The following is a 25,135-nucleotide window of genomic DNA, read 5'->3' as shown; positions in this document are numbered from 1 at the left end:
ATATCTTTGGTTGACTAAATCAGTGAGGACCATCTGCTGTGACAACCGGAGTAACTATAAATAAATTCTCATGATCCAGATGCAGACATACTCATCTTTAACCACCCATTAGTTTGCAGTGCCGTTACACCCTCTTGTGGCAAGTGATTACACAGACACAACCGAGTGAATCAGGTTTTAGTCAGAATCATTATGAAATTAAAACCCTTCCTTTTAACATTTGAACTCCGAATCACTCAAATATCTATTTGCTATTAATAAGTTACTGAAGAGTTTCTTAAAGCAATGAAAAATATTACATACTAAAACAGTAATTTTCATTGTATAGAGGGTTTTAGTGCCACAACCACTGTACATTACTACAAAAAAATGCAACTCTGTGCTCCTGCATATAATACAGTCACAAGACAGATTAATTTCAAAATGTTTATTTTATTTTTAACGGGACAATTTTAACATTTACACAACTTGTTTTCATGGCCTGTATATAATGTGCCATCCAAACATGTATGTAGGTTTTCATTCCAACCAAACACCACACAGGGTTATTTCACTGATCAGCAGAGACAATGGAAGGAACCCTGCATGCATTTGGATAGTAATGGCATATGATCACAGAGCCCTGTATTACATGAAAAATCATGTACAAATATTGCAGATAATTCAGCTGTGTTCAAATCTGTGAATAACAGAGGCTTCAAAATGTAGCAATACACTTACACAATACAACAACAATACATTTACATACAAATGTACAACTACTGCTTAGGAAAACCGTAGATCCAAGCTACACATTCACAAACATACTGCTTCAAAAGTACCATCACAAACACATTCATCTTTTCTTGTAGACACATGGCCTCAACTGCAGTCCAAATTTCTTTATATTTTCTGGAGCATCTCCAGTCTTCATTAATTCAAAGGAGTAGAAATGAGTGTTCTCTGTGTCCTAAGAAAGAAAGAAAACACCAATCACTCTTTACATGCAGTCAGTCACTGGGTAGACACCTCCACATCGTGTGGTCAAACTCTTATTCAGACTGAGCTGTTTAAATGATGTTCACCTACTTTTTAATACATTTAACCAAGTCTGTTTGTTGCCAACAATAAACCAGTTTTCTGACTATTCTGCTCTACCTGAGGTTTCCTGCCCACAACACCACAGCCTCACGCTATACATTATGAAAGGTGCAGCTGCCAGCTACTTACTCCTTCTTTGAGCAAACACAAAAGACTTCTTAAAGGAAAAAGAAATTACGATACCTGTAGTGACAATAGATATTGTTGTATATACTTGTATCTTTTATTAAGATTGTACAGCTAGAAACACAAGTGTAAAATGTAGATGTTTACTAACCATTTGCTTTATCTTTAGAAGGATTCTCATAATAGGAGTATGAACTACGTCCATTTCATTTTAAAACAGCTGTGACTACGCATTCGCAAATTTGGTTAATATTAAAAAATTAGCAAGAATTGAGAAATAAGGACGTGTTTCTCTGTCCCGTGTCATCTTATCTGTTGCCTCACCTTGGACACCATCTTGAATCCCAGACTTGCCAGTGCAGAGACAAAGTTCCGCACGTTCTCGAACCTGCTCGCCACTTCCGCTATTTTAAGGACACCCCTACAATAATTGTGAAAAACAGTTATACACACATATAGTTTACATACACACAAAGCTGCCGTGCCTGTACTGAATCAATGTGACATTTTACCCCTTCTTTAAGACACGATTGGCCTCTGCTAGAAAATCTGCCAGGTTGGTCCCCATGAGAGAAAGGCAGAACACAGCGATGTCCACAGAGCCGTCACGGAGCGGGACCTGCACACACACAGAATGTGTTTTTATTTTTCTAACAATCACACAGACTGTACGTGAATTGGCATGCAGAAAAACGACACACTTACGTTGGCCATGTCGCAGACTGTGACCAGCTCGCACGCAGCTGCCAGGTCGAAACTGTGCACTTTGTTCTTCACGCTGCGCGCTATTTTACAGTCACCACAACCAAAGTCTGCAACCACCAGAGAGGAAGGTCTGAAATAAATGACAATTGATGGGTTTACAATTATAGGATATAAGAACTGAAAGGAGCAGCTCACCTTTAAATGAAATCAAAGTTACAATCAACACAGAACCAATGCAGATTTAAAGTTCATAGGACCACAAAGCCCAAACTGCTCATCTTCTCCCAAACTGTTGACATTAACAAGGCCGCTTTCTCGTAGCAGTCAAATGAAGTATCAATTCAACACCCACAGTGGAGCTCTATCTCCTGCATTATACCTCACTGACAGTCTTCAGCAGAGTAATGGAAGATATTTACTGTATACTGCAGATAAATGATGTAGATAATGGAAGTTTTAGACCCCCAAGAAACAATGTGAAGGAAATGTTATGCTTTTTACTCTTTTGGAGGTGTAAAGAGACGGTCCTGTTAATGCCTTGAGAGGCTGACACTAAAGTGTCTGTAACAATGCATTTTATGATTCTGCATTGATCAACGCAAGCATCTAAATTCAGTACACCTGGTGAATCAAGTTAATGACCACACGTGTTGAATGGTGCAGATGTTGAGCTGAAAGGATACAGAATCTGCTGTCTTTGTAAAGTACGGTTTCTTTTCTGAGATCCTGTAAGTGCAGCTTACAAAGCACTCACATTCAGGAAATTAATGGAAAATTCAAAAAAATGTTCCAGTCATGACTTTTGCTGTGATGATTGTATTAATCCATCACAAACTGAACTTTAACTGTGAACTTTGTGACTTTGTAGTTCAATGCGTGTTTGGTTGTCCAACAAACCTCAATGGAGGTCTGGATTTTTTCAGAAGGGCCGAAATAAGATCAATCACAAATATGCGTTAACCCTTTACAAGGTGTGTGACAAAATAGCCAAGCTACCGTCAATAGCGACCGCAATTTGTTTTATTCGCTCGACACAGTTTATTTTTTTAAATGGCAGCCCGCAAAACTAAGCCGTACAATTGACGAAGTGCAGACATTCCATCGCTCGGTTGCCAATGAGTGTTGCGTTGAAGATGATGTCACAGCAGTTTGGCGATCAGCTGAGAATCCCGCCTACACTGAGGGGGTACTGTCCGCATGGGAAAACGAAATAGAGAAAAGTACTGGTACCAAAAGTGAGTTGAGTGGAGTCGAATTGAACCAGTTTGTAGCTTCAAACCGCATCCCATGGTCTTCTTCAGAACTGTCTCAAACGCCCTCACGGGACAGGAGTGAGAGACTTCAATCTGATGTGTAGGGTAGGGCTGCACAATATGAGAAACATACGCGATAACGTTGTTGAATATCGCAATAACGATATTACTTGTGATAAATTAACAAATATTAGTGTACTCAGATCTGCATTTTTACTGCTTTCAGTATTCTGCTAAAATACAACAAATTGCTTGTTGAATTTAAAACAAATAAAAGGAAATCAATAAAGCATTTAATTAAACATAAAAGGTACCACTAAAAAAAGAATAACAGTTACATTTTAAAGTGCAGTTTTCTACTGAGATTTTCTACTGATAGTGTCCATCGCAGCCTTTCGCAATGTGTATATTGCATCAGTTGCTATTGCGATGATGATAAAAAAAGGATATATTGTAATGCCGTAGTGTAGGGGTTGTACTTGTTATCACATGACACAAGTTCTACCTCTTAGGTCATGTGAGGAGACCTGAGCCAGCTCCAGTTGCTGAAGAAGACCTTGAGATGCAGTTGAGACCTCCAAAAAGGAAGGACTTTTGAAAGACAAAGCATTCCTCAAAGAAACCTTAGAAATCCAAAATGTTGAATTACATGCAAAATATGACATTGACTTTAATATCTCACTTTTTTAAAATGTAGGAGATGATGGCGTCCACTGGATTGGCGGGCCATCTCTGAACCTGCGCCGTGTATCCTCTGTGGTAGATCCCGAAGGCCTGTGGGTCCAGCTGGAACATACGCGTCGCCTCGCCGCTGGACGTGCTGTACAAAACTTCATTAATGTAGCGGAAACGAGCCGACTCCAGTCGCTGCTCCATGCGGGACCTCAGGGAGGCTGAGCGGTCCTGTTTCACCTCTTCTTCTGGTACCGCTGGCTCGTCTTTCAGCTCTGCAGGACTCTCCTGTCGGACCGCTTCCTGGCTGTGGAGCATTTTCCGTAGCTTCTCTCTTTTCAGAATCTGTTCTTTGCTCGGCACAGGTCTTTTCATGGGTGACTGGTGCTGATCATCTGTGATCTCCACTTCACGTTCATCTGCTTGCTGTTTTGATCCATCAGCAGAAGATTCAGTGACACCTTTTTCAACTTTGCCACCAATTTGCTGCTTTTCCTCTTTGTGCGTCTGTGATTCTGTTGGACCGGATATTTCAGCGTCCTCTTCAGTCTTTTTCCTTTTCTGTGGTTTACATTGCTTTTCCTTTTTCTTGGCTGGTGTCTGACTGTTGCTGCTATATGAATCCATTTTGACTTCTTCCTTTGGCTTGTGTTGCTCTGCAGATTCTGCTTTATTGACTTCCATCTCGGGATTATTCTGACTGTATTTATTTTTACATTTCCTCTTGTTCTTCATTTTGTTTTTCCACTGTTGTCTGCTCAGTTTCTCTGTATTCTCTGGTTTGTTTATGTTCACTGTTGCAGATTTGCTAAGTTCTTTATCCTTTGTCTCACCCATAGATGTGATTTTTACCTTCAGAGCCGCTGAAGAAGGAAAGAAAACATTTTAATATGACATCATAGTTAAATTGTGTGAACATCTGCATTGTTCTGTTTCAGAATCCATTAAATACTTAACACTCTAAAATGTAAATGAAATGAAATGTAAGCTTTTAAGCATTAATAACTCACCAAATTTGTTGTCTTTCTTCCTCTTTTTTGTTAAATGTTTTGCCTCATTATGAGTCTGATCCACGTCTCCATTCTCTTGCTGCTCTGCTGTCATCTCCGCTTTCTTTCGTTTTTTCCTTCTGTTCTTTCTTTTCTGACTGTGTGATGGGACCTCTGCCTCACTGTCACTGGACTGCTGATGGTCATCGTTCTTCCACTCTGGTACTGAGCCCAGTGTCTGCAGGGTCCGCATCAGGCTCTTCTTCCCAACCACCATGGACTGATCAGGGAATACATTCAGATAGTCATTTAACTGAAATGTGCAGCCTAATGTTGAAGACGGTCCGATATTGAGACTAGGCCTGAACAATTGATCAAAATAAATATTACAATCGCAATATGGACTGGTGTAACATCCACATCGCAGGAGGCGCAATACTTGTTAAAGAACAAAAATACCATTTTGAATTAAGTATTGTGGTGCTGCAGAGATGTCCTGGCCTACAAATTGTATTCTACAAACTTAAGAAAAAAATCTTATATTTAATAATGATGCAAAAATTATAATCCCCTCCAATAGTGTATTGTAAATCAATTGCAACATCGGTCAAAATACTCGCAATTAGAATATGTTTTCCAAATAGTTCAGCCCTAATTAAGACAGTGTTATATTATTCAATCAAATTTGTTAGAGTGTGTGTGTGTGTGTGTGTGTCCACACTTTGGTCATGTATATATGTAGCCTACTGTCTCCCAAAAGTAACTGGTAATCATGGTAACCATCAACAATCGGCTGTTGAATTGCCTTAATATCATGTGTCTTTATGGTGCCATATACCACACCATTAGATGATATTGAAATATGTAAGTATAAGTATGGCTAGATTTCATTTGAATACAACTTGCAGCAGCAGGTAACGTTAAACGCTGAGCTGAATTTGAATGTACCTTGACATGTGTGCTGCTGTTCGCCTTCTGGGGGTTTCTGAGGACAGTGTTGCTCAGGACTTGGGCGTCTTGTTCGTCACTCCAGTCTTCCTCCTCATTAAACATGTTGTGGAGCACTGGAAGAAACACTGCTGAGATCAGTGGCCCTTCTTCTCTACCAACGCGCTAACTCTGCTAATTCACGTACTCACCAGTTTGTCTCTGCGGCAGAAAAACGAGTTATTTTACTTGTCAAACGACTTGTTTCGTAGATTACGGTGTTTGTATAAAAACGTTTTTTTTTTTTTTAATAAACATGTAACTACATTTAATAGCTGCATAGATGTCTGGTCAAAAGCAAAAGCCACGTTGGGTTGTCTCATGTGGGTAAAGGAAGCGAAAAGAAGCAAAACAGAGCTACAGGCGCATGTGGATGACGCAAGCACACCAGAGATCTATGGGACATGAAGTTTTTTGTGGTTATGTTGTTCGAAGCGAGACATAAACTAATTTTTCTGATGTTATTCAGGATTTGTAAAGTACGAAATGTAACCATTTGTGTCTATAATAATAACAATAATAACAACAATAATAATGTCATTGTTAGTAGTACATTGTACAACTACTAAGTAGTTGAATTACCACCATCATCAATGTATGTTCTCAAGCTTAACTTCGCTTTAAGAAATAAAGTGAATGACTAAATATACTAATAAAACAAACAATAATAAACAGAGTTACTAAATAAAACAACAAACAAAATCAATGACATATATTGACATAATTCTAATAGCAGCATTATTAATATCATACTTTTAAATACATAATTGTTCCAACACTCCCCCACTCTGACAAACACGTTTCTGGATAATAATAATGACTGTGGCTTTATATTATGTATTATGTAAGGGAGATGTTTGAACATTTCTCAAATGAGTGGCTGGTAGTCCAGCATTAATGCAATTTTGAATGCAACACTTTTACTTGTAACGTTAACAGTGTATTTTTACACTGTGGTATTGCTACTTTTGCAAGTAATATATCAGTTTCTACCACTGCACATAACTGTAACCCAGGATTTAAAAGTCTATGACCTGAGGCAGTGAATATTGTTTCTTCCTGCAGTTCTCTCTGCCGCCTGTAGGAGGCGGGGCGCTCTCTTCCTCCTCTTGCCATTGAACGTTACCACGTACGTACGGCGGCGGTGAGGGTGTGGACGTCCCACGGCATTCAATCTACTGGAGACAACATAACGCTGCTAATAACTTCTAACCGCATTACAGCGCAACAGGCGAATATTCCCGGTAAGTTTATTGTCTTGGAGGCAACGTTAGTATTGGTTAGGACTGTTTAAACCACCAATTTATATTGTTTAGTGTTCATCTCAGTCAAGTCAGCGTCAAATGAGAGAAACGGAGACAGTCTGCGTCAGAATAACGTTAGTTGGTTAACGTTAGCTTGTTAGCCTGTGCCAGCGGATGCTAGCTAATGTGTAAAGCTAATCTAGTCTCTTGTAGTTTGATCGAGTGTAATGAAAGCAAACGGCGGTACTGACAGGAGCTGAAGGCATATCCAGCTAACTTAAATTAGCCATTCCTCTGTGTTAGCTAGATAGCAGTGCAGCTAGTCAGACTGCTGCAGAGGATTGTTAACGGTCAACTCATTACTGTGACGCCAGATTGTTGCTGTGTTTGTGTTCACTAACGTTACATGAACAGATCTCACTAAATCACAGTCAACCTCAAAGGGTTAAAGGCATGTTAAATTGCACCGCAATATAGTTGTGTTATCATCTACTAACGTTGTACCTTTTTAAGTTTGAGTATTGTTATTCAAACATCAAGTTTGAACTGTAACGTTATTTCTTTATTCAAAATGATTGTGCATGAAAGTTAACAATTGTAATCCCAGCTAGTTTCATGCCGCCTTTTGTTAACCCTGTCACAATCTGACAGTAATGTCTTGCAATTATGTTTTTATGCTGTGTGATATATGAGGAAGTATTTCATTCACACTACATTATCTCCCTGTATGCATTGTGTTGATTAAAAATGTCCATCAGAAATTTAGGACTGACATCTTCATATTGCTTATTTTGTCTGATCAATGGCCCAAAACCCAAATATTCAGACAGAGAACAGCAGTAAATCCTCACAATTGAGATGCATTCATTCATGTTTGTCTGATACATGTCTTAAACAACTTTTCCATTGTCAGAATAGTTACAGATTAATTTTCTGTCAATTAACTCCTGTCAGCGCCAATTAAAATAATAAGTACAGAAGTTAGCATGACACAGGATAAAGATGTTTATCTAGCATGGTGTACATGGTGCTAGTCACAACCATGTTGTGATTCACAATGCCCTAAACTTCACACCCACCCAGTATTATGGGCGGGTAAGATTACTCACCTCAAGGTTTCTTGGTTGCTTGGCTTTCTTCTTTTTAGGTTTAATATTAATATAATATTAACACATTTTATTTGTAAAGCGCTTTTCTTGACCCAAAGTGCCAGGGACAGATAGATAAACAAAAACAATCAAAAATAAAAGCACGTTTGTACAACAGGATCAAATGAGAGTGGGTTTATCATCTGGAATAGAGATTAAAGTGATTTAAACGTATTAAGAAAGCATCTTCCCCTTTTATGTCCCCTTTTTTTTTTTAGGATTGCTGTGAGTGGATGAGCTTCTCTGATTGTGTCCCTCATTATCCCAGATGAGGGACTGATGCTGGCCAGGACCCTGCTGAACCCCTCGGGTCGCCTCTCTCATCTGTCCCAGTTCACTTCTGCATCTACTCCCACGGGTGCACCTTAAGAGAAGGAGAATACACCAGCCAAAATGGATGATATCTTCACACAGTGCCGGGAAGGCAATGCAGTGGCTGTTCGCTTATGGTTGGACAATACAGAGAATGACCTCAATCAAGGGTGAGTCCAGGTTTATTTATTACTGGATTTTTTTGTGTCAGGATGTTAATGGTATCCAGAATTCACAATGCACTTCTGTCTATGGCTACATGAAAGTTTACTTGATCAATTTAATGCAATATCAAAGTAGTATACGCCCCTAAGCACAACTGATAAACTCATATCCAGCAGGTGCTCATTGTCATTAAGGATGTGTTTTAACAGGGTGGGTAGAGGTGTAAAAAAGGCACTTTTTGATGCCAGGCACTCATAGGGGCTCCTCTCTCCTGTATCTATATTTTTCAGCCAACGATTACTTTTGCACAACTGTTCTTAATCTGCATGAGACTTGCCACAACATGAATCAGAATCTCAAGGAAATTTCAGTTATACTGCAGCGTCATTGCTTACTTTAAATGTTCCAATTTCTGGTGCAGGCTGAGAGCCTGCCTTTTCCGTCCCTTGCGAGATCGTGGCCTGCGATTGAACCCATTTCCTTGTGGGCACATGTTGATGTCCAGAATGCCAGAGCAGAGACATTCAAGAGTGTGATGTTAGACAGGAAACCTGCTGTGTCACAAGTTGCTACAATTGAATTTAGGCCTTACAGAAATACACAGAATACTGCAGGCTTCTGTAAGATTTGACATACAAAATATCTGTCTGATAGTTACAGATCATCGGTCAGTCCTGAGCTGCTCCTGTATCCCCATCTGACTGTAAAGAAAAAACTTGGCAGAGCTTGCTAGGCAAGTAGTGTTGGCCACTTGGAAAGCTTCCTTTTGTGACTCCTCTGTCCTAGATTAAGACTACCGGTATTTGTTTTCAGAGCAAGCAAAGAGAATAAATGAATCAATTTAATTATGGTGATTGTGTACCTTGGAGCTGCTCTCTTGTTGTCTTTTTTTCACTGTTTTAGTACATTTATGGTAAGAAGGTTTAAGCAGTGAGCACTTTACTAAGTAGTTGGATTGTTTTTTACACCAACAATGATTTGCTTGCAAAGGACATTGTTGCCAAGTTTCAAAGGAACCAGTAGTTGCCTTTTTATTTTCTTTGATTACTGTTGCAAAAGTTAGTAATGTACTTACCCTCTAATCTCATATGTAACAATGGTGAGAAAATGATTCATGGTTTTGTTTAAGAGGCGATAACATCCAGAAGTGAACTAGGTAGTCTAACTAAGTCATAATGTGATAATAATAGGACAAGATATGAAAACATGGGATTGTTGTTGTTTTTGCCTTCTGAGGCACTCGGATGTCACTTGGTTCATTTTAATGCATGTCAAGTTCCCTTTTCCGGTTGATATATCTCCACCAGTGGTGGAAACCCATTTATTCTTGCCCATTCATTTCCCGACAGAACTTCTAATTCTTCCCTAATATTTCAGTAAACTCCCTATATCTCAGCCTATCAGATCCTCACTGTAAATGTTGCTGTGCTCCTCGATGACGGTGTGTTTACACTGATGTAACTCTCAGAGAGTAATAGTGGAATGCTGAATCTCCTTACAAGGAATAACACACAGGCCTCGAGGGAACCATCCACCACCTACCAAAACTGAGAGAGAGAGGGGGGAGACATTATTGTAGTAGGGCAGGACTGGAAGAGGTATGCATGACGAGACAGAGGATCTGTGTGCGGGGGGGGCGGGGGGCGGGCGCATGTAATAGTGAATTGTTTTCAAAAGAGAAATGCACAGTAAGCCATAGCAGAGCACATCAGCTTCCCCTCCTCCACTTATGTATTTCTGGTATTCGTCTCCCAGTGGTATTAGATTGCTCCACTCATTTCCCTTCAACATTTCCTCCAAGTTTTCACGAGTTAATTGCAAAGTTTGAAACAAATTATCCTAAATGTTTACAATATAGCCATCCTCTTTGGCCTTCTCTGAATATGTTTTACACTGGCTCTTTGCGTCAATTTTGAATCAAAATTGTGACAGCCCTAGACTTAATTATCAGAAAAATAACGATTGTTTTCTTTATTTCCAATTTATATTGTTTAGTGTTCATCTCAGTCAAGTCAGCGTCAAATGAGAGAAACGGAGACAGTCTGCGTCAGAATAACGTTAACGTTAACGTTAGCTTGTTAGCCTGTGCCAGCGGATGCTAGCTAATGTGTAAAGCTAATCTAGTCTCTTGTAGTTTGATCGAGTGTAATGAAAGCAAACGGCGGTACTGACAGGAGCTGAAGGGATATCCAGCTAACTTAAATTAGCCATTCCTCTGTGTTAGCTAGATAGCAGTGCAGCTAGTCAGACTGCTGCAGAGGATTGTTAACGGTCAACTCATTACTGGGACGCCAGATTGTTGCTGTGTTCACTAACGTTACATGAACAGATCCCACTAAATCACAGTCAACCTTAAAGGGTTAAAGGCATGTTAAATTGCACCGCAATATAGTTGTGTTATCATCTACTAACGTTGTACCTTTTTAAGTTTGAGTATTGTTATTAAAACATCAAGTTTGAACTGTAACGTTATTTCTTTATTCAAAATGATTGTGCATGAAAGTTAACAATTGTAATCCCAGCTAGTTTCATGCCGCCTTTTGTTAACCCTGTCACAATCTGACAGTAATGTCTATATGTTTATCAGAAGATAATATATTGGCCACAAATACATTGTTTAGGGATGTCCTGATCAAGTTTGTTTGGCCCTGATCGGTCTTTTCATATAGGATATCTGCTGCTGAAGTGGAGTCTGATTCAATACTTAGGGTTGGGCATCGTTTGGTTTTTAACAATTCTGATTCCAATTACAATTCTTCCTTTCGATTCCGGTTCTTATCGATTCTCGATTCCGATTCTTTGAGGGGTGGAGTTGAAACGGATCACATGCCTATTTTCACAAATAAGAGGAACATTGTATTTTGATTCAATGGTGGTTTGCAGTTTTACAGGGCTTTTTCAACATAAAATAAAGCCAGACTAGAGCGCTGCTTACTGTCCTCCAAGGCTGCAACACAACAAGCGCCTGGTCGCTACGGAAACCAGAACTTGCGCATGTTAAATTGGGAAGCGATGATCGGATTTGAAACCAAATCCTCTAAATGATTCCAAACGATTCCAATAAAGAAACGATTCTACTGGAATCGTAATTTTTGAAACGATTCCAAGTAGGAATCGGTTCCTCGATGCCCAATCCTATCGATACTTCTATTTACTTAAACACTGATGTGTTTCTGAAATGTTGAAATAACAGCTTTAGCCTACTTATTCTGACATAGCGTGTATTCTGTGAGCTACTTACAATACCAAAGGTCCTGGTTAAAAAACATTAGGTCTATAAGCTTAAATTATTGATATGTGATATCAACAAAAAATGTAACTGGAGAGTGCGAGAGAAGACGCATCACTCTGTTGGAGTTGTTGGTCCATTTGCAATTGTACAGCAGCGTTACAGAGTGGAGGGTCTTCCCTCACAGAAGAACTTCGGCTAAGGTAAAGGAAGGCAGCGATGCAGCACTAGCAGTCTGATCGGCATCCCTAAGGGCTACAGTAGTTGTAGTTACCTTTAGGCCTGTAACAATTATTGCATAATTGTCTAATTGTCAATTATTTTACATAATCGCGGTTTCTTTGTTTAACCGCAATTAATTGCCAACATTAGCTAAGGTCTTAAGGCGTATGACTGGCAGTTGTTGATTTTGTTTAGATATGCCAAATTGTATTTATATAAGTAATTATTGGTCGGACTATATATTTTTACTATTATTTCAGTTAGTTGTTGGCACTTGAGTCTATACACGTTCATAGCAACAAAAATGACAAGGAGGATATAGTTAGAAAACATGTTTTATGATAATAAAGAGGCGTTGTTTAATTCATATGCTGTGTTTTACATTATCTAGGTCACATGACAGTTATATAACCAAATGATGTATTCTGGAATTCATTCAAAACTTTAATTTGTTTTTAAAAAGTAATGCATAAATACATAATTTTAAATTTGACTGAAAGAGACAATTATATTGTTAATTGCAATTATTTCTGAGACAACTAATTGTACAGCAACATTTGGAATTGTTACAGCTCTATTTACCGTAGATATGGTTGGAAATGTCTATCCCTCAGTGCCATAAATTCTGCTCTTCTTATGTTCAGCAGTATTTTATAGAGTATAAAATGTTTCATTGACTTTTCATGAGGTGACAGAACTAAAGAATAGAAATCCTAACAAAGTTAAGTTTCTCCAATGTGAAAACATTGTTGCATTGTTGTTCTTTTCATTTGTTAGGTGTTTCTGTGAATTTAGTTGTCCCTCCTCTCTGAGGCTGCCTATATGACCTGGTGGGGATGTTGGGGCAGAGACATGGAGGGTAGAGACAGGGGCTCTTCCTCTAGCGTTTCACTCTGCCAAACTGAGCACTGTTGGCAGGTGGAAGTGCCTGAAATAAATTACTGCAGCCAGTGTGGAGGGGGTGAGCAGGAGAAAACCCTGGCACTCAAGTGCCTTGGGGTTGTGGGGATGAAGCTAGCTTAAAGGGAAAATCTATCCTATAAAAAGGGCCCATGAATAGAAATACACACACAGAAACCGGAGGCCTGAGCCTCACTTGATGTGCAAGTAGTACATTTTCAGCAGTTGTATGTGGATTGAGGGATCATCTTTTTTTATAATAAATGATCATCAGTCAATTACTAATTGGGGATGAATGATATCAGAAAAAAATAATGCACTATTTTTGTCATTTGCAATAAGCATTGTGATATTAAAAATCATTACATCTTTTCTCTCAAGATATGAATACACAAGAAGAAACAATTAGAAAAATAGTAATGTCTTTTTGGTCCATATTATCTTTTTAATAGCAGATGCAACTAATGATTGTTGATTAATGTGCCGATTATTTTCTTTATCAATCGATTGAGCTACAAAATGTCAGATTGTGAATGAATCATCAGAGCTTCCCAGAGTCTAAGATGACATCTTCAAATGTGTTATTTAGTCCAGCCAACACACCAAAACTGGTTATGGTATTATAATAGTCAGATAACAGTGATATAAAATAGGTAAAATTATAGTATATACACACACGCACACACACACACACACAAAACAGTGTATTTTTTTTTTTACAGTGCAGAGAGGATCTGCCTCCAGCCCCTCCCCCTCGTGAAGTTGCGTGCTGCCGTGTGCACTTGTTCAGAGAGGCTATCGTTACGTTAGCTAGTTGCTGGTGTTCTTGCCGTGGGATTAACTGTACTAATAAAACTGTTGAAACACCGCGGCCACGCTGCTGTGAAAGCTCCCCGAACGTCATTTATCAGAGTCTGGTTGTTACCCCTCTCAGTGGCAGATCCTCCACTCATATCTTTATAACGGAGCTAACCGCTAACCGGAGCTAACCGCTAATCAGAGCTAGTTGCCAACCGAGCCTTCAGTTCTGTGTGTCTGTATTCATTAACTGCACGTATGGACTCGAACCAGAATAAAAGCCTTCATTTTATTAAAATGGCTGTAAAAGTTTTAAACTACAACTCAGAGTTTTTTGAATGACAGAAATCAGTTCAAGGTACGACGTACGACTTAGCGTGCTAAGTTGATGCTTTCTCTGCGGAGTGCAGACTGATTTGCTCTCGCGAGTCATGTGACCAAATCGCAGCCTTTGCGATTAGGAAATCGCGTTTTAACATATCGCGATATTATCGCAAATGCAATTAATCGTTCAGCCCTAATATAAAACAGCATCAAATCCTTACATTGGAAAAGCTCGACCCAGAGAGATAATGACTGGAGTTTTTGATTGATAAAAGACTTCAAGTATTAATCAACTATCAAATTAGTTTCAGTTTGATTTTATGCCGATTGACTAACCGATGTCTCGACTACTAGTTTCAGCTCTAGTTATTTGAAAATAGTGAATCGAAGGTCATTCAGATAAGCAGTATGGTAATTTGTTTATGAGTGCACTCTCACTTCTAAAGAATAGAGCCATTAAATTCAGAACTCTTCCTTCTTTCCTAAACAGGCTCAAGCTTAACACAGAAAACTAATAAAATCAGAGAAGTGAGTCTTTGGGGCATTTTCTTCTCATAAACTTAGGCTAATTAGTTTTTAGGATTTTGGCCTTTTGGTCTGAGAGGAAATGGCACGCAGAGCAGATCTGGTGTGACTGCAGCAGGTCACCCAGATGCACAGATAGATGTGTGTTGTGGGTCTCTGTGGGGCTGTTGATGCTGTTTTGAGCAGAGCTCTGCAGGATGTGTGAATACAAGCCAGGGAATTGATGTGGGAGTGGGGGGGGGGAGGGCACAGGGTTCAGATTCCTGTAGATTCATAATACTCCCTCAGTTCTCAGATCACATTATTATGCTGTCTGCCTGCTCATAATTTCAGAGCAAGTGCATAACTTTAATAACTGGAGGATTGTGCTGTGTCTCGGCACAGACAATAAAGCCCACAAAGGAAAGTGTATGGAAAGTGGAATATATCATCAGTGCAGCCCAGCTGTTTCATTGAAACTGAGAGGGAGAGGATGATCTGAATGAGAGGAATAGGGAGTTGTGAGACTCAGATGAGGGAGGAAACTTAGTATGAGACCACAGCCAGGCGGAGAGGGCAGAGAAATGAAGAATGACACAATCACACACTGCAGCTGGAGTGTATGCAGCGCTGCTGAAGGAAGTCTCACTGGGCCTTATAAGGACTGCAGCACTCAGCCTAGTGTTTTGTTTCTTTTCCTGATTGACTCTCTGTCACTCAGCGCTTACTGTTTCTTTATCTCTCAGTCTTTATCTCTTTTTTTTTTCTATGAGGAGGTTAAGCCATCAGTCAGTCTGCCATGTAATCCAGGCCGCTGTCCTACATGTGTCGCTGCCAGTGTCACTGAGACAAAGAGGAATGATCTGCACCGGAGGCCTATTTGCTGTTGTCTCAGTTGCTTCAGCTTCCTTTTTCTGAGGAAGATGACAGAAGTACAAATGAACAAATAATTCCTCATTATGTTGCCTAAAATAACGTAATGCTGTAGTGTCAGATAAATACAATCAGATGCCAGTTTATATATACAACTAGCTAAAACAAATGCAGTCTACATCTCATACAACAATCCTCCAGTAAATCCTACCTTCCTGAAACAGAGAGGTGTTGATTTAACTTGATCATTTTAGTGGCTGTAGTTTGCACTGCTGTTCAACTTTATTTAGGGTCTGAGAGGTGTTTCTATTAATTAGTCTATCCTTATTGACATAAATGGGGTCGCGGCCTCATGAAGGTAGGATTTATTGCATGACTGTTGTATTAGTTGACAGTTTATTAGGTACACCTAATGCAGTCTGTGTATTTTTTAACATAAACTGAGGCATTCTTAAAGGCACTCAGAGTCTGTATGCAGTGCATTAGGTCATAACAAGATATCATTGTAACTGTATCTATATTTTTCAATTTGACCACCCATTTTTCTTTCTGGAGTGAAAGTGATATTTTGATTGTCAAAGTAAAACACATGCTCCAAAAAACAGTCCCAGTCTGTTACACTGTTATACCACACAGTTGTTTGCAGGAAAAAACTTAAAGGAGAACTCCGGGCAATTTTTACGTTAATCTTGATCGCTATAAGTATGTGAGTACTGTCGATAGCAAAAAAAAACGAATCAGTGCTAGCAACATGGAGCTGCTGTAGCTAATGCCGAGAGCTCCCACTTAGCTAAAATGGCAGTTTTGGGGGCATAAGATAAAGAGTGCCTTTGTGCCTCTTAGCAGACACAAAATGCAATTAAAATGTCTGTGCAACATGAACAGGGCCCTTACATGACAACAAGATGTGTTTTCAACTCAGACATTGTTTACATTCACCTACCCTGTTAGCTGCTAGCTGCCGTCTGGGATGAGTGAGTGTGTTCAGCCAGCTTCAGTAATAATCATCAAGCAGCAGTTCTGTGTGTATTTGTAGCATATATATATATCTCGGGGGCCTGTGGTCGTGCCTGAGGCCTAAGGCAACTAACACACAGTTCGCCACTGCAGAGACTACTATTCACCAACGGCAGATGGATCACACACAAAATGGATATATATGCTACAAATACACAGGGAACTGCTGCGTGATGATTATTACTAAAGCCTGGCTGAACACTTACTCATCCCAGACGGCAGCAGGCAGCTAACAGGGTAGGTGAATTTAAAGTGCCCATATTATGAAAAAATCACTTTTTCTGGGATTTGGGGTGTTTTGTTGTGTCTCTGGTGCTTCCACACACATACAAACTTTGAAAAAAATCCACCCATGGTGTTTAGAGTGAGATACAGTTTCTGAATGTGTCCTGCCTTCAGTCTCTGGGTGAGCTGTTCAAAATCGGCACGGCTTGTGACGTCACAAGCCGAAACGAGCAGGCTAACCGCAACCATTAGCTCGTAGCGTTAGCATGCTAACGCTAGCATGCTACCTCGTTCTCAATAGCAAAGCACTGCTACAACACACAAGTTCACCATAATCTACAAAAGAACTACTTCCATGTGCGCCCTCATTTAGAAGTCTCCCAGCTAGTCCTGCCTTGTAACTGACCGAAGTTGTAGAAACGGCCTTTCTTTTACTGTCTATGGAGCTAGCTAGCTGACATGATCTACATCTGAACTACTGCGCATGTGCAGTGCAATCAAAGATAGTACAGAAGAAGAAGAAGAAAAGAGGTCTCACTCTGTAGCTAAAACAGAGACCAGCTGAAAAGAGGATCTGCAGCAGTGAGAGAGAGCACTGCAGTACAACAAAAATATGGTGTTTTTTGAAAATTAAACCATGTAAACCTATTCTGGTACAACCTTGAAATACAATTATGAACCTGAAAATGAGCATAATATGGCTGCTTTAAACAACGTTTGAGTTGAAAACACATCTTGTTGACACGTAAGGGCCCTGTTCATGTGGCACAGACATTTTAATTGCATTTTGTGTCTGTTAAAGAGGCACAAAGGCACTCTTTATGATATGCCCCCAAAACTGCTGTTTTAGCTAAGTGGGAGCTCTCGGCATTAGCTGCAGCAGCTCCATGTTGCTAGCACCGATTCAGCTCGTTTTTTTTGCTATCGACAGTACTCACATATGTATAGCGATCAAGATTAACGTAAAAATTGCCCGGAGTTCTCCTTTAATGTGGATAGCCGAGGGACTGAAGCTGCTGGTATACTATTTTCTCGCAGTCCCGCCAGTCATACTTAGCAACTTTTTCTGCCTGTCCTGCAGTTATTTGAAGTCCTTGCAGTGCTGAAGGTTTTCGTGAAACCCGTGTTGAATATGAATTCTCCTCCCTGGTTGTAGAGATGACCACGGCTTCAGCCCCCTCCACTGGGCATGCAGGGAGGGTCGCTCCAGCGTGGTGGACATGCTCATTATGAGAGGGGCTCGCATCAACGTCATGAATCGTGGAGACGACACGCCTCTGCACCTGGCCTCCAGCCATGGACATCGCGACATCGTGGGAAAGGTAGGGTTCATGTAAACACTGGAGCATGCTGGGAAAGGTTCCTACCTGGTTACTTTGGTGTCATCCTGTAACTCTTACTGATGATTATCAATATAGGAGCTACCGCCCTGCCATTGTAACATGACCCACTCTCTCTGTGGTCTATTTGTCAGAATAAAATGTTAATGTTAAAATGTTAAACCGACACTAATCTCTCCTTTGCACACAGGTGTTAAAATCTCACCGGCCAAAATGATGATGTGTCTCTTCAAGTTTGCTTCATAAACACAGGATATTATGAAACCTAAAATGATGTCACCTGAACAGCAATTATATACAAAGGTCTTGTCTGTTCTTGCAGTTCCACCATAAGCAACTTTAAACTGAAGGAAGGGCTGATGGAGGCTTAGTAATTTGTCAGTGTTGAGGAAGATTTTAACGTTTCATTGGCGGCAAGTGTGATTATAAGACCTGCTCACTACTACACTTTTTAACACGCTATTTGTTGTATGAAATACAAGGGACAGTCAGTTTGCCCACTTGCTTATTTTTCTAAGATACCATAAAGGGGTACGACTATAGGACAAATACATCAGCTGCACGGCTGAATCTATGGCTGGTAGACAATTTGTGGCCATTTTTTGTCTACCAAGAAGGTTAAAATAATTGACCATTTAAAAGCACAATTTGTGCACAATCCATAGCTGCAATTCAGCCAACAATACGGGGATCCATTCACTGATCTGAGTCCAATGCAGCATAAATCACCTGCAGGATTTCTTTTAAGATGTCCTGTTTAAAGGCTTTGTAATCCACTGGTTTGCTTGTTGAGATGCAACATGCAGTGCCGTGTGTGGAGCTCCACGAGGCTGCGACATGATTATAGTAGGTTTTGTTAAACAGCAGATCTGGTTGGTTAAATAGAACAACATAAAGTGACCTGTCAGTCTATTGTATTTGTTTAAAGACATTAACTTTAGTCTCAGAAAAAAATATGAGGATCTCTTGTATCTAAGTGTATCGTGTTCCATAATGTGAGGCCTCCAGGGTGTCTGATTTAGAATTGGTGCCAGATTGAGTTTAATGTTAGGCATGTCTCAATACCTCTGGTATGTGTCCACTGGCAAGACGAACTTCCATGATTTTTGTTGGCAGCATTAACACTCATCCTGCATACAGCCTAAACAAAGATATGATCAGCCTTGTTTTGCATATAATTCTGCTTCTCTTTCAGCTGATCCAGTGCAAAGCAGACACTAATGCAGCCAATGAACACGGGAACACACCACTGCATTACGCCTGCTTCTGGGGCCAAGACCAAGTGGCTGAGGTTTGTGCGCCCCCTGGTGGTATTAAAGCTGAGACTTCTCTGTTTTTCATGTGTAATTCCCATCATGATAAACTATAAAAATGTTGCTGACACCAATCTGTCCTTTAACTCAGGACCTCGTGATGAATGGGGCTCAGGTGAGCATCTGTAACAAATATGGGGAAACTCCGCTGGACAAAGGCAAACCCCACCTGCGTGAACTCCTCAGAGGTATCCTGACTCCCTATTCCAACAGGTTCAAATGCTTGTTTTAATAGTCTGTGTTCACTTTTCTCATTGCACGCTATCTCTTCATCATCCAGAAAAAGCTGAGAAAAGCGGACAGAACTTGACTAAAATTCCCTTCAAGGACACGTTCTGGAAAGGCACCACCAGAACTCGACCCCGTAAGTCCCACACACATAAACCAGTTTATAAGCTGACCAGTTTCCATCCGTTGGTTTGCTCATAGTGCTGCATGAAAGGAGAAAAATGTTCCTTGCTGGCTTCCAAACCAATCTAAACGTGGTGTTTGAAATTTCCATCGCTTTTTCGTCTGTATAGTGTTGTGTAATGAGTAATGGGGCTTTTATCGGAACTCCATCTTGTGTTTTTTAGGCAATGGCACTTTGAACAAACATGCAGGCATTGACTACAAACAGCTCTCTCTCCTGGCTAAAGTAAACGAGAACCAGTCTGGAGAGGTACTTCTGATCTCATTCTATCATTATTATTTATTATTAATTTATCATTCTGAATGGTCATGCAAAGGTACCTGTCATTCATTCCAACTTTTCTATATCTATTTTTTGTGTGTAGCTGTGGCAAGGGCGCTGGCAAGGAAATGAGATTGTTGTTAAGGTGCTGAAAGTTCGTGACTGGACCACAAGGAAAAGCAGAGACTTCAATGAGGAATATCCCAAACTCAGGTTATTATTTAATCCTGAATTTTCTACAGCCTCTGTGTTCTGTGCTGTTGTGGTCACTCATCTGTCTTTTTGCATTGTGTTGAACCAAACTTTATGTATTCTTTTTTTGGGGGGTTTGCATCTAACACAAGCCGTCTGTGTGTGTGTGTGTGTCTCTCTCTCTCTCTCTCTCTCTCTCTCTCTCTCTCTCTCTCTCTCTCTCTCTCTCTCTCTCTCTCTCTCTCTCTCTCTCTCTCTCTCTCTCTCTCTCTCTCTCTCTCTCTCTCTCTCTCTCTCTCTCTCTCGGGCTCCATCCCAGGATATTTTCCCACCCAAATGTCCTACCCATGTTGGGAGCATGTCAGTCTCCTCCCGCCCCTCACCCCATCATCATCACACACTGGATGCCTTATGGCTCCCTCTACAACGTGCTGCATGAAGGCACCAGTGAGTACTTCTACTCCGGTCACAAAGTCCGTACTTGTCACCATTTTTGGTGGTTTGCAGGGATTTGTGATTTATTGCACTTTCGTATTTGTCATTAAGCTGCCCATCACTTTTTGTACGGGAGACATTTTACTGTCATCCTGTTATGTGTGGCTGAAACCTGTTATTTGTCACTCATCGTGCTGTCAGACTTTGTGGTGGACCAGACGCAGGCGGTGAAGTTTGCCCTGGATATTGCTTGTGGAATGGCCTTCTTACACACACTTGAACCCCTGATCCCTCGCCACTATCTTAACAGCAAGAGTGTCGTGGTAAGATGAAGTTGTGGTTTCAGCATAGCTTTCTGGATCATAAATGTACAAACTGGATTTTAAGGGAATTGTGTTGCCTGAAAAACAGCAGAATAAGGAAGTGTTGTCTGTTACACTTTAAAGTGACATCTCAGTCCGTGTTCCTCGTTTCCACAGATAGATGAAGACATGACAGCCAGGATCAGCATGGCAGATGTCAAGTTCTCCTTCCAGTGTCCTGGCAGGATGTACTCGCCTGCATGGGTAGCCCCCGAGGGTAGGCATCACTCATACAGCACACGCCCAAAGTGACAGCTGAAGCATGAGCGTGAATGATGGATGCAGGAAACTCTAGACTGTCTCAGAACCAAATGTAATCTACAGCTGATTTTCCCCTTGAGATCCAGTAAAATCAAGTTAAAAACATAAACTGATTGCAAAATGTGAACATAGCCAGGGAACATTTGCAGCAGTGATACAAACAGTAATGGCAATCCACAGAAAAAGTTTTAAGTTTACAGAACAGTGTATGGAGCAGGAGATTTGTTGCCATAGAAACAACCTCCATACAGTCTATGTATAGTGGGTAGTGAGCCATGAAATTGAGAGCACAGAAAGGATTATTATTGATAAGGCACACATGTACAGAGTTGGTAAGGTGAATCATTTTAACAGGCCTTATCTTTAGCAAGGACGTCTCTGTAACATTTAAACCCTGTAACATAACAGATGGAGAGAGCAATGAGTTTTTAACAAGTGAAGTGCATTAAATGTAGAATTCTGCATTTCAACCCAATAGTCCATGCATCTTTGAAGATCTAATGTGCTAACTTGTACTCAGCTGGGCCTGTTGTGAAGTTCAGCTCTGTATACTCTTCACTTGTTTCTCTCTGTGATTTCCAGCCCTGCAGAAGAAGCCAGAAGATATTAACCGTCGGTCAGCAGACATGTGGAGCTTTGCTATCCTGCTGTGGGAGCTGGTGACCAGAGAAGTGCCGTATGCTGACCTCTCCAACATGGAAATAGGCATGAAGGTCAGCAGCTATCTTTCGCTCATTAAATTACCTGCTGAGTAGCAGACGCCTCCAGGTGAAACAAACCATTACTCATAGATTTATTGCATTCAAGAATATCTTTTCTACAGTACTAAACTTCTGTCTGTCGTGGCTCTCAGGTTGCCTTGGAGGGTTTGAGGCCCACAATCCCGCCCGGCATTTCACCCCACATTTGCAAGCTCATGAAGATATGCATGAACGAAGACCCAGCAAAGAGGCCTAAATTTGACATGATTGTGCCAATTCTGGAAAAAATGCAGGACAAGTGAAAAACCTCCCCTGTCCTTCTGTACTGAACCATTGAATTAGGGGATATCTCACCCTTAAATATCACTCTGATATGATGGTGTGGTGCCTACCAATATTGCCTTAAACTCTTACTCTACTGCTGCATTCAACGCCACTGTAGCTTCTGCTTCTGAGATGAACTCAGCAGCAGTCACTTGTTTTAAGTTTATTTTTTTTGTTCAATGTGATATGAAGTTTTTATTAGTGTCTTCATCTTTGTCACTGACTTGTTGATGCTGTCTTCGCAGGAGCTTAATATTGACTGTTCATTTTCTAAACTGTTATCATGTGGACTGAGTACCATCTTCTTCAATCGTCTAGACTGAATAACCTGTGGACGTCAGCATGACAGTCTGCTGCACTGCTTCAGTTGATTTAAGGCCTTATTTTTCTCATCTGGAGTGGGCTCACTATTAAAAAGTCACCCTGAAAGAAAACTGCTCCTCTATAATGGTGGCTCTTAATCAAATAAATAACCTATTAACACAAAGCTTGTCTTGTGGGGAAAACGTAATGTTTGTTGTGTTAGCAACAAACTGTATGCAACTGGGAAAGCATGCCAAATGTCTGAAACCAAGCATTCAAACAACATGTACATGTTTGTGAATGAGTGGTGTCTGTGAGAGTACTTAGCAGTGTTGTACCTTTCAGCTTGGCTGTGTCATAAATGTGTAGAGCTTGACTTGAAAATGATGTAAAACTGGCCATAGAAACCTTATTTTTGGTGCAGCAAAAATGTTAGTGTTGATCATTTTAACTTTGGGAAGATTACTTTCAAAATGAATTGCAAGGTTGCTGAATGTCTTGTTAATTGCAATGATGTAATGTAACTGGATTACTCAAATGTATGACTGTAATCTAGTTTATTTTCATTGTTTTCCCTTCAAAATCTTAGTTTTATTATGATCTAATTATGTTAGCTGTACTTTTCAACAAAGAGCATAGTGTCCTTTTCAAGATGTCTAAAAGTCTTTGTGCTTAACTCGTGTTATTTTTATGTTGAATACTGGCATGCATCTATGTAATCTGCCAACAGAAGGTGACTTGGACATTAACGGGTGGTGTAGACATCCTGCATACTGTCATATTGTTTTCTCACTTGTTTTTATTGTTTATTACGTCTGACTTTATATCAATCTCATGGGTTGTTTCTTCTACCTGCATCGTCTCTGTGCCTCCACCAGCTTGCTTGTTTGTGCTGAATCACAGTTTGAAGCCAAAATCAAGAATGACTTATACAAATGTATGTATTTATATATAAGTATATTAAAATGAGAAAATATTGACAACTTGAATGTGTGAATTTATAGTGGGGATGTGAGGCGTAATTTGGGAAAAGTGTAAACTTTCCAAATGAATAATTCTATGTGATGTGAAACAGCATTAAAAAGCAACATCAGTATCAGGCTAATGATATTTTACCTGCTGATATTTCATTCAACATAGAATAGTGCTTTTGTGATCCTGTTGAGGGTTGAGTCTTTTAATATAATACATAAATACTAAAACATAGCAACACAAAAGGCATACATGTTTTTTGGGAAATATAAATATAACATTTTATTGCCTAAATTGCTGACAATCACTGATTAATGGTAATATGGAATAACAATGATAATGGAATAGCTGTACTACTTAGGGAGCTAATTGTGGCCTTACTTTTTGCCCTAAAGGGGACAAAGAGGTGTGTCAGTAATTTGATGGAAGAAATATTGAATATTTCATCATTAGCCTATGTTCATATAAAAAAAATTAGTTAAATGTTATTTGATTAAGAAGTAAATATCTGCTTTTCCACATACATTTTTAAAAGTAATTGAAATGATCCCTGTAATCGATGCGATTGAATTTAAACCACAATCAGTATTGTGTTTGCAGTTAAAATACCAAAATAGTAGAGCATCACTTTTTTGTTTTTGCCAAATTTAAAATTTTAGTCCTAGTTGTTTAAGTTTTATAATATTGGCTTAATATTTCATCCATAAATGTGTTTTAATTTCCTATTTTGTATGTATTAAGTATGTTTGTTACTCTTCTAAATCAGTCTTAAAGAAATTAATTTCAAATTAACTTTTAACATCTTAGTCCTTTTTGATAAATGTCTATAAATAATGTTAAATATTGTAAAATATTTTAGTTCCACTTTCTGATAACTAACCCTTTACAAAGAGTGTAGAATTAAACAAATGATATGAAGGTAAAATGTATTATTATTTTTGGCTGCCAGGTTGTAAAAAATCTCTATAGCTGCTGAGTTGATTGTATTTATATTTTTATATATATATATATATATATATATATATATATATAAGGGCTGTCAATCGATTAAAAAAATGAATCTAATTAATTACAGACTGTGATTAATTAATCGAAATTAATCGCATACATAATTAACGGTGCCTGAACCGATAGTTCAAAAAGTAAAAAAAGAAAAGAAAACAAAGGGTACTAAACAACAGCCGGTGACATTAAAGAACGGCTTGTTTATTGCTAAGGCCATATGGTCAAAATTAAATGATTTCATAATAATGTATAACAATAACAATAACTTATTTCACTAGTAAATTGCTATTGAACGACAAAAACAACCACCAAGGACATTTACAATAACTTCAAATGCACCACGAAGGTGTAGTTTACCAGTTTCATTGAACGCACCGTCTGTGTTGTTTTTCCGATGGCAGCTCGGCAGCTGCAGATTGTTACATCCCGCTGTTGAGTCACAGTCCTCTACAGTAAAACACAGTCACACTTTACACCGTTC

General features: G+C 39.6%; 2 protein-coding genes across 3 annotated transcripts; one reads left to right on the top strand and one right to left on the bottom strand.

Annotated features, from left to right (window-relative positions):
• Nucleotides 1-420: 420 nt before the first annotated feature.
• On the bottom strand, nucleotides 421-6,195 carry rrp8 (ribosomal RNA processing 8). The gene is made up of 8 exons (XM_031297603.2): nucleotides 5,965-6,195; nucleotides 5,774-5,889; nucleotides 4,847-5,105; nucleotides 3,847-4,699; nucleotides 1,912-2,041; nucleotides 1,719-1,825; nucleotides 1,531-1,627; nucleotides 421-949 (listed from the first exon to the last, which is right to left on the bottom strand). Exons 2-8 carry the CDS (start codon nucleotides 5,876-5,878, stop codon nucleotides 836-838), a joined length of 1,665 nt encoding a protein of 554 aa, XP_031153463.1. The 5' UTR covers nucleotides 5,879-5,889; nucleotides 5,965-6,195; the 3' UTR covers nucleotides 421-835.
• Nucleotides 6,196-6,882: 687 nt separating this feature from the next.
• Nucleotides 6,883-23,657, top strand: LOC116048464 (integrin-linked protein kinase). Of its 2 annotated transcripts, none has more exons than XM_031297615.2 (13): nucleotides 6,883-7,056; nucleotides 8,423-8,686; nucleotides 17,930-18,095; nucleotides 19,309-19,404; nucleotides 19,518-19,614; nucleotides 19,707-19,790; nucleotides 20,002-20,087; nucleotides 20,203-20,312; nucleotides 20,611-20,738; nucleotides 20,928-21,049; nucleotides 21,206-21,305; nucleotides 21,932-22,062; nucleotides 22,203-23,657. In XM_031297615.2, exons 2-13 carry the CDS (start codon nucleotides 8,598-8,600, stop codon nucleotides 22,350-22,352), a joined length of 1,359 nt encoding a protein of 452 aa, XP_031153475.1. In that variant the 5' UTR covers nucleotides 6,883-7,056; nucleotides 8,423-8,597; the 3' UTR covers nucleotides 22,353-23,657. The 2 variants fall into 2 exon arrangements, with proteins under 2 accessions (XP_031153475.1, XP_031153476.1); XM_031297616.2 differs by having other exon boundaries at nucleotides 6,920-7,056; nucleotides 8,473-8,686.
• Nucleotides 23,658-25,135: the final 1,478 nt, after the last annotated feature.

Source organism: Sander lucioperca, chromosome 5, assembly GCF_008315115.2.
Source record: "Sander lucioperca isolate FBNREF2018 chromosome 5, SLUC_FBN_1.2, whole genome shotgun sequence".
Taxonomy (NCBI): domain Eukaryota; kingdom Metazoa; phylum Chordata; class Actinopteri; order Perciformes; family Percidae; genus Sander; species Sander lucioperca.
The sequence above is the reverse complement of the archived record's forward strand: the minus strand, read 5'-3'. Positions and strand labels throughout refer to the sequence as shown.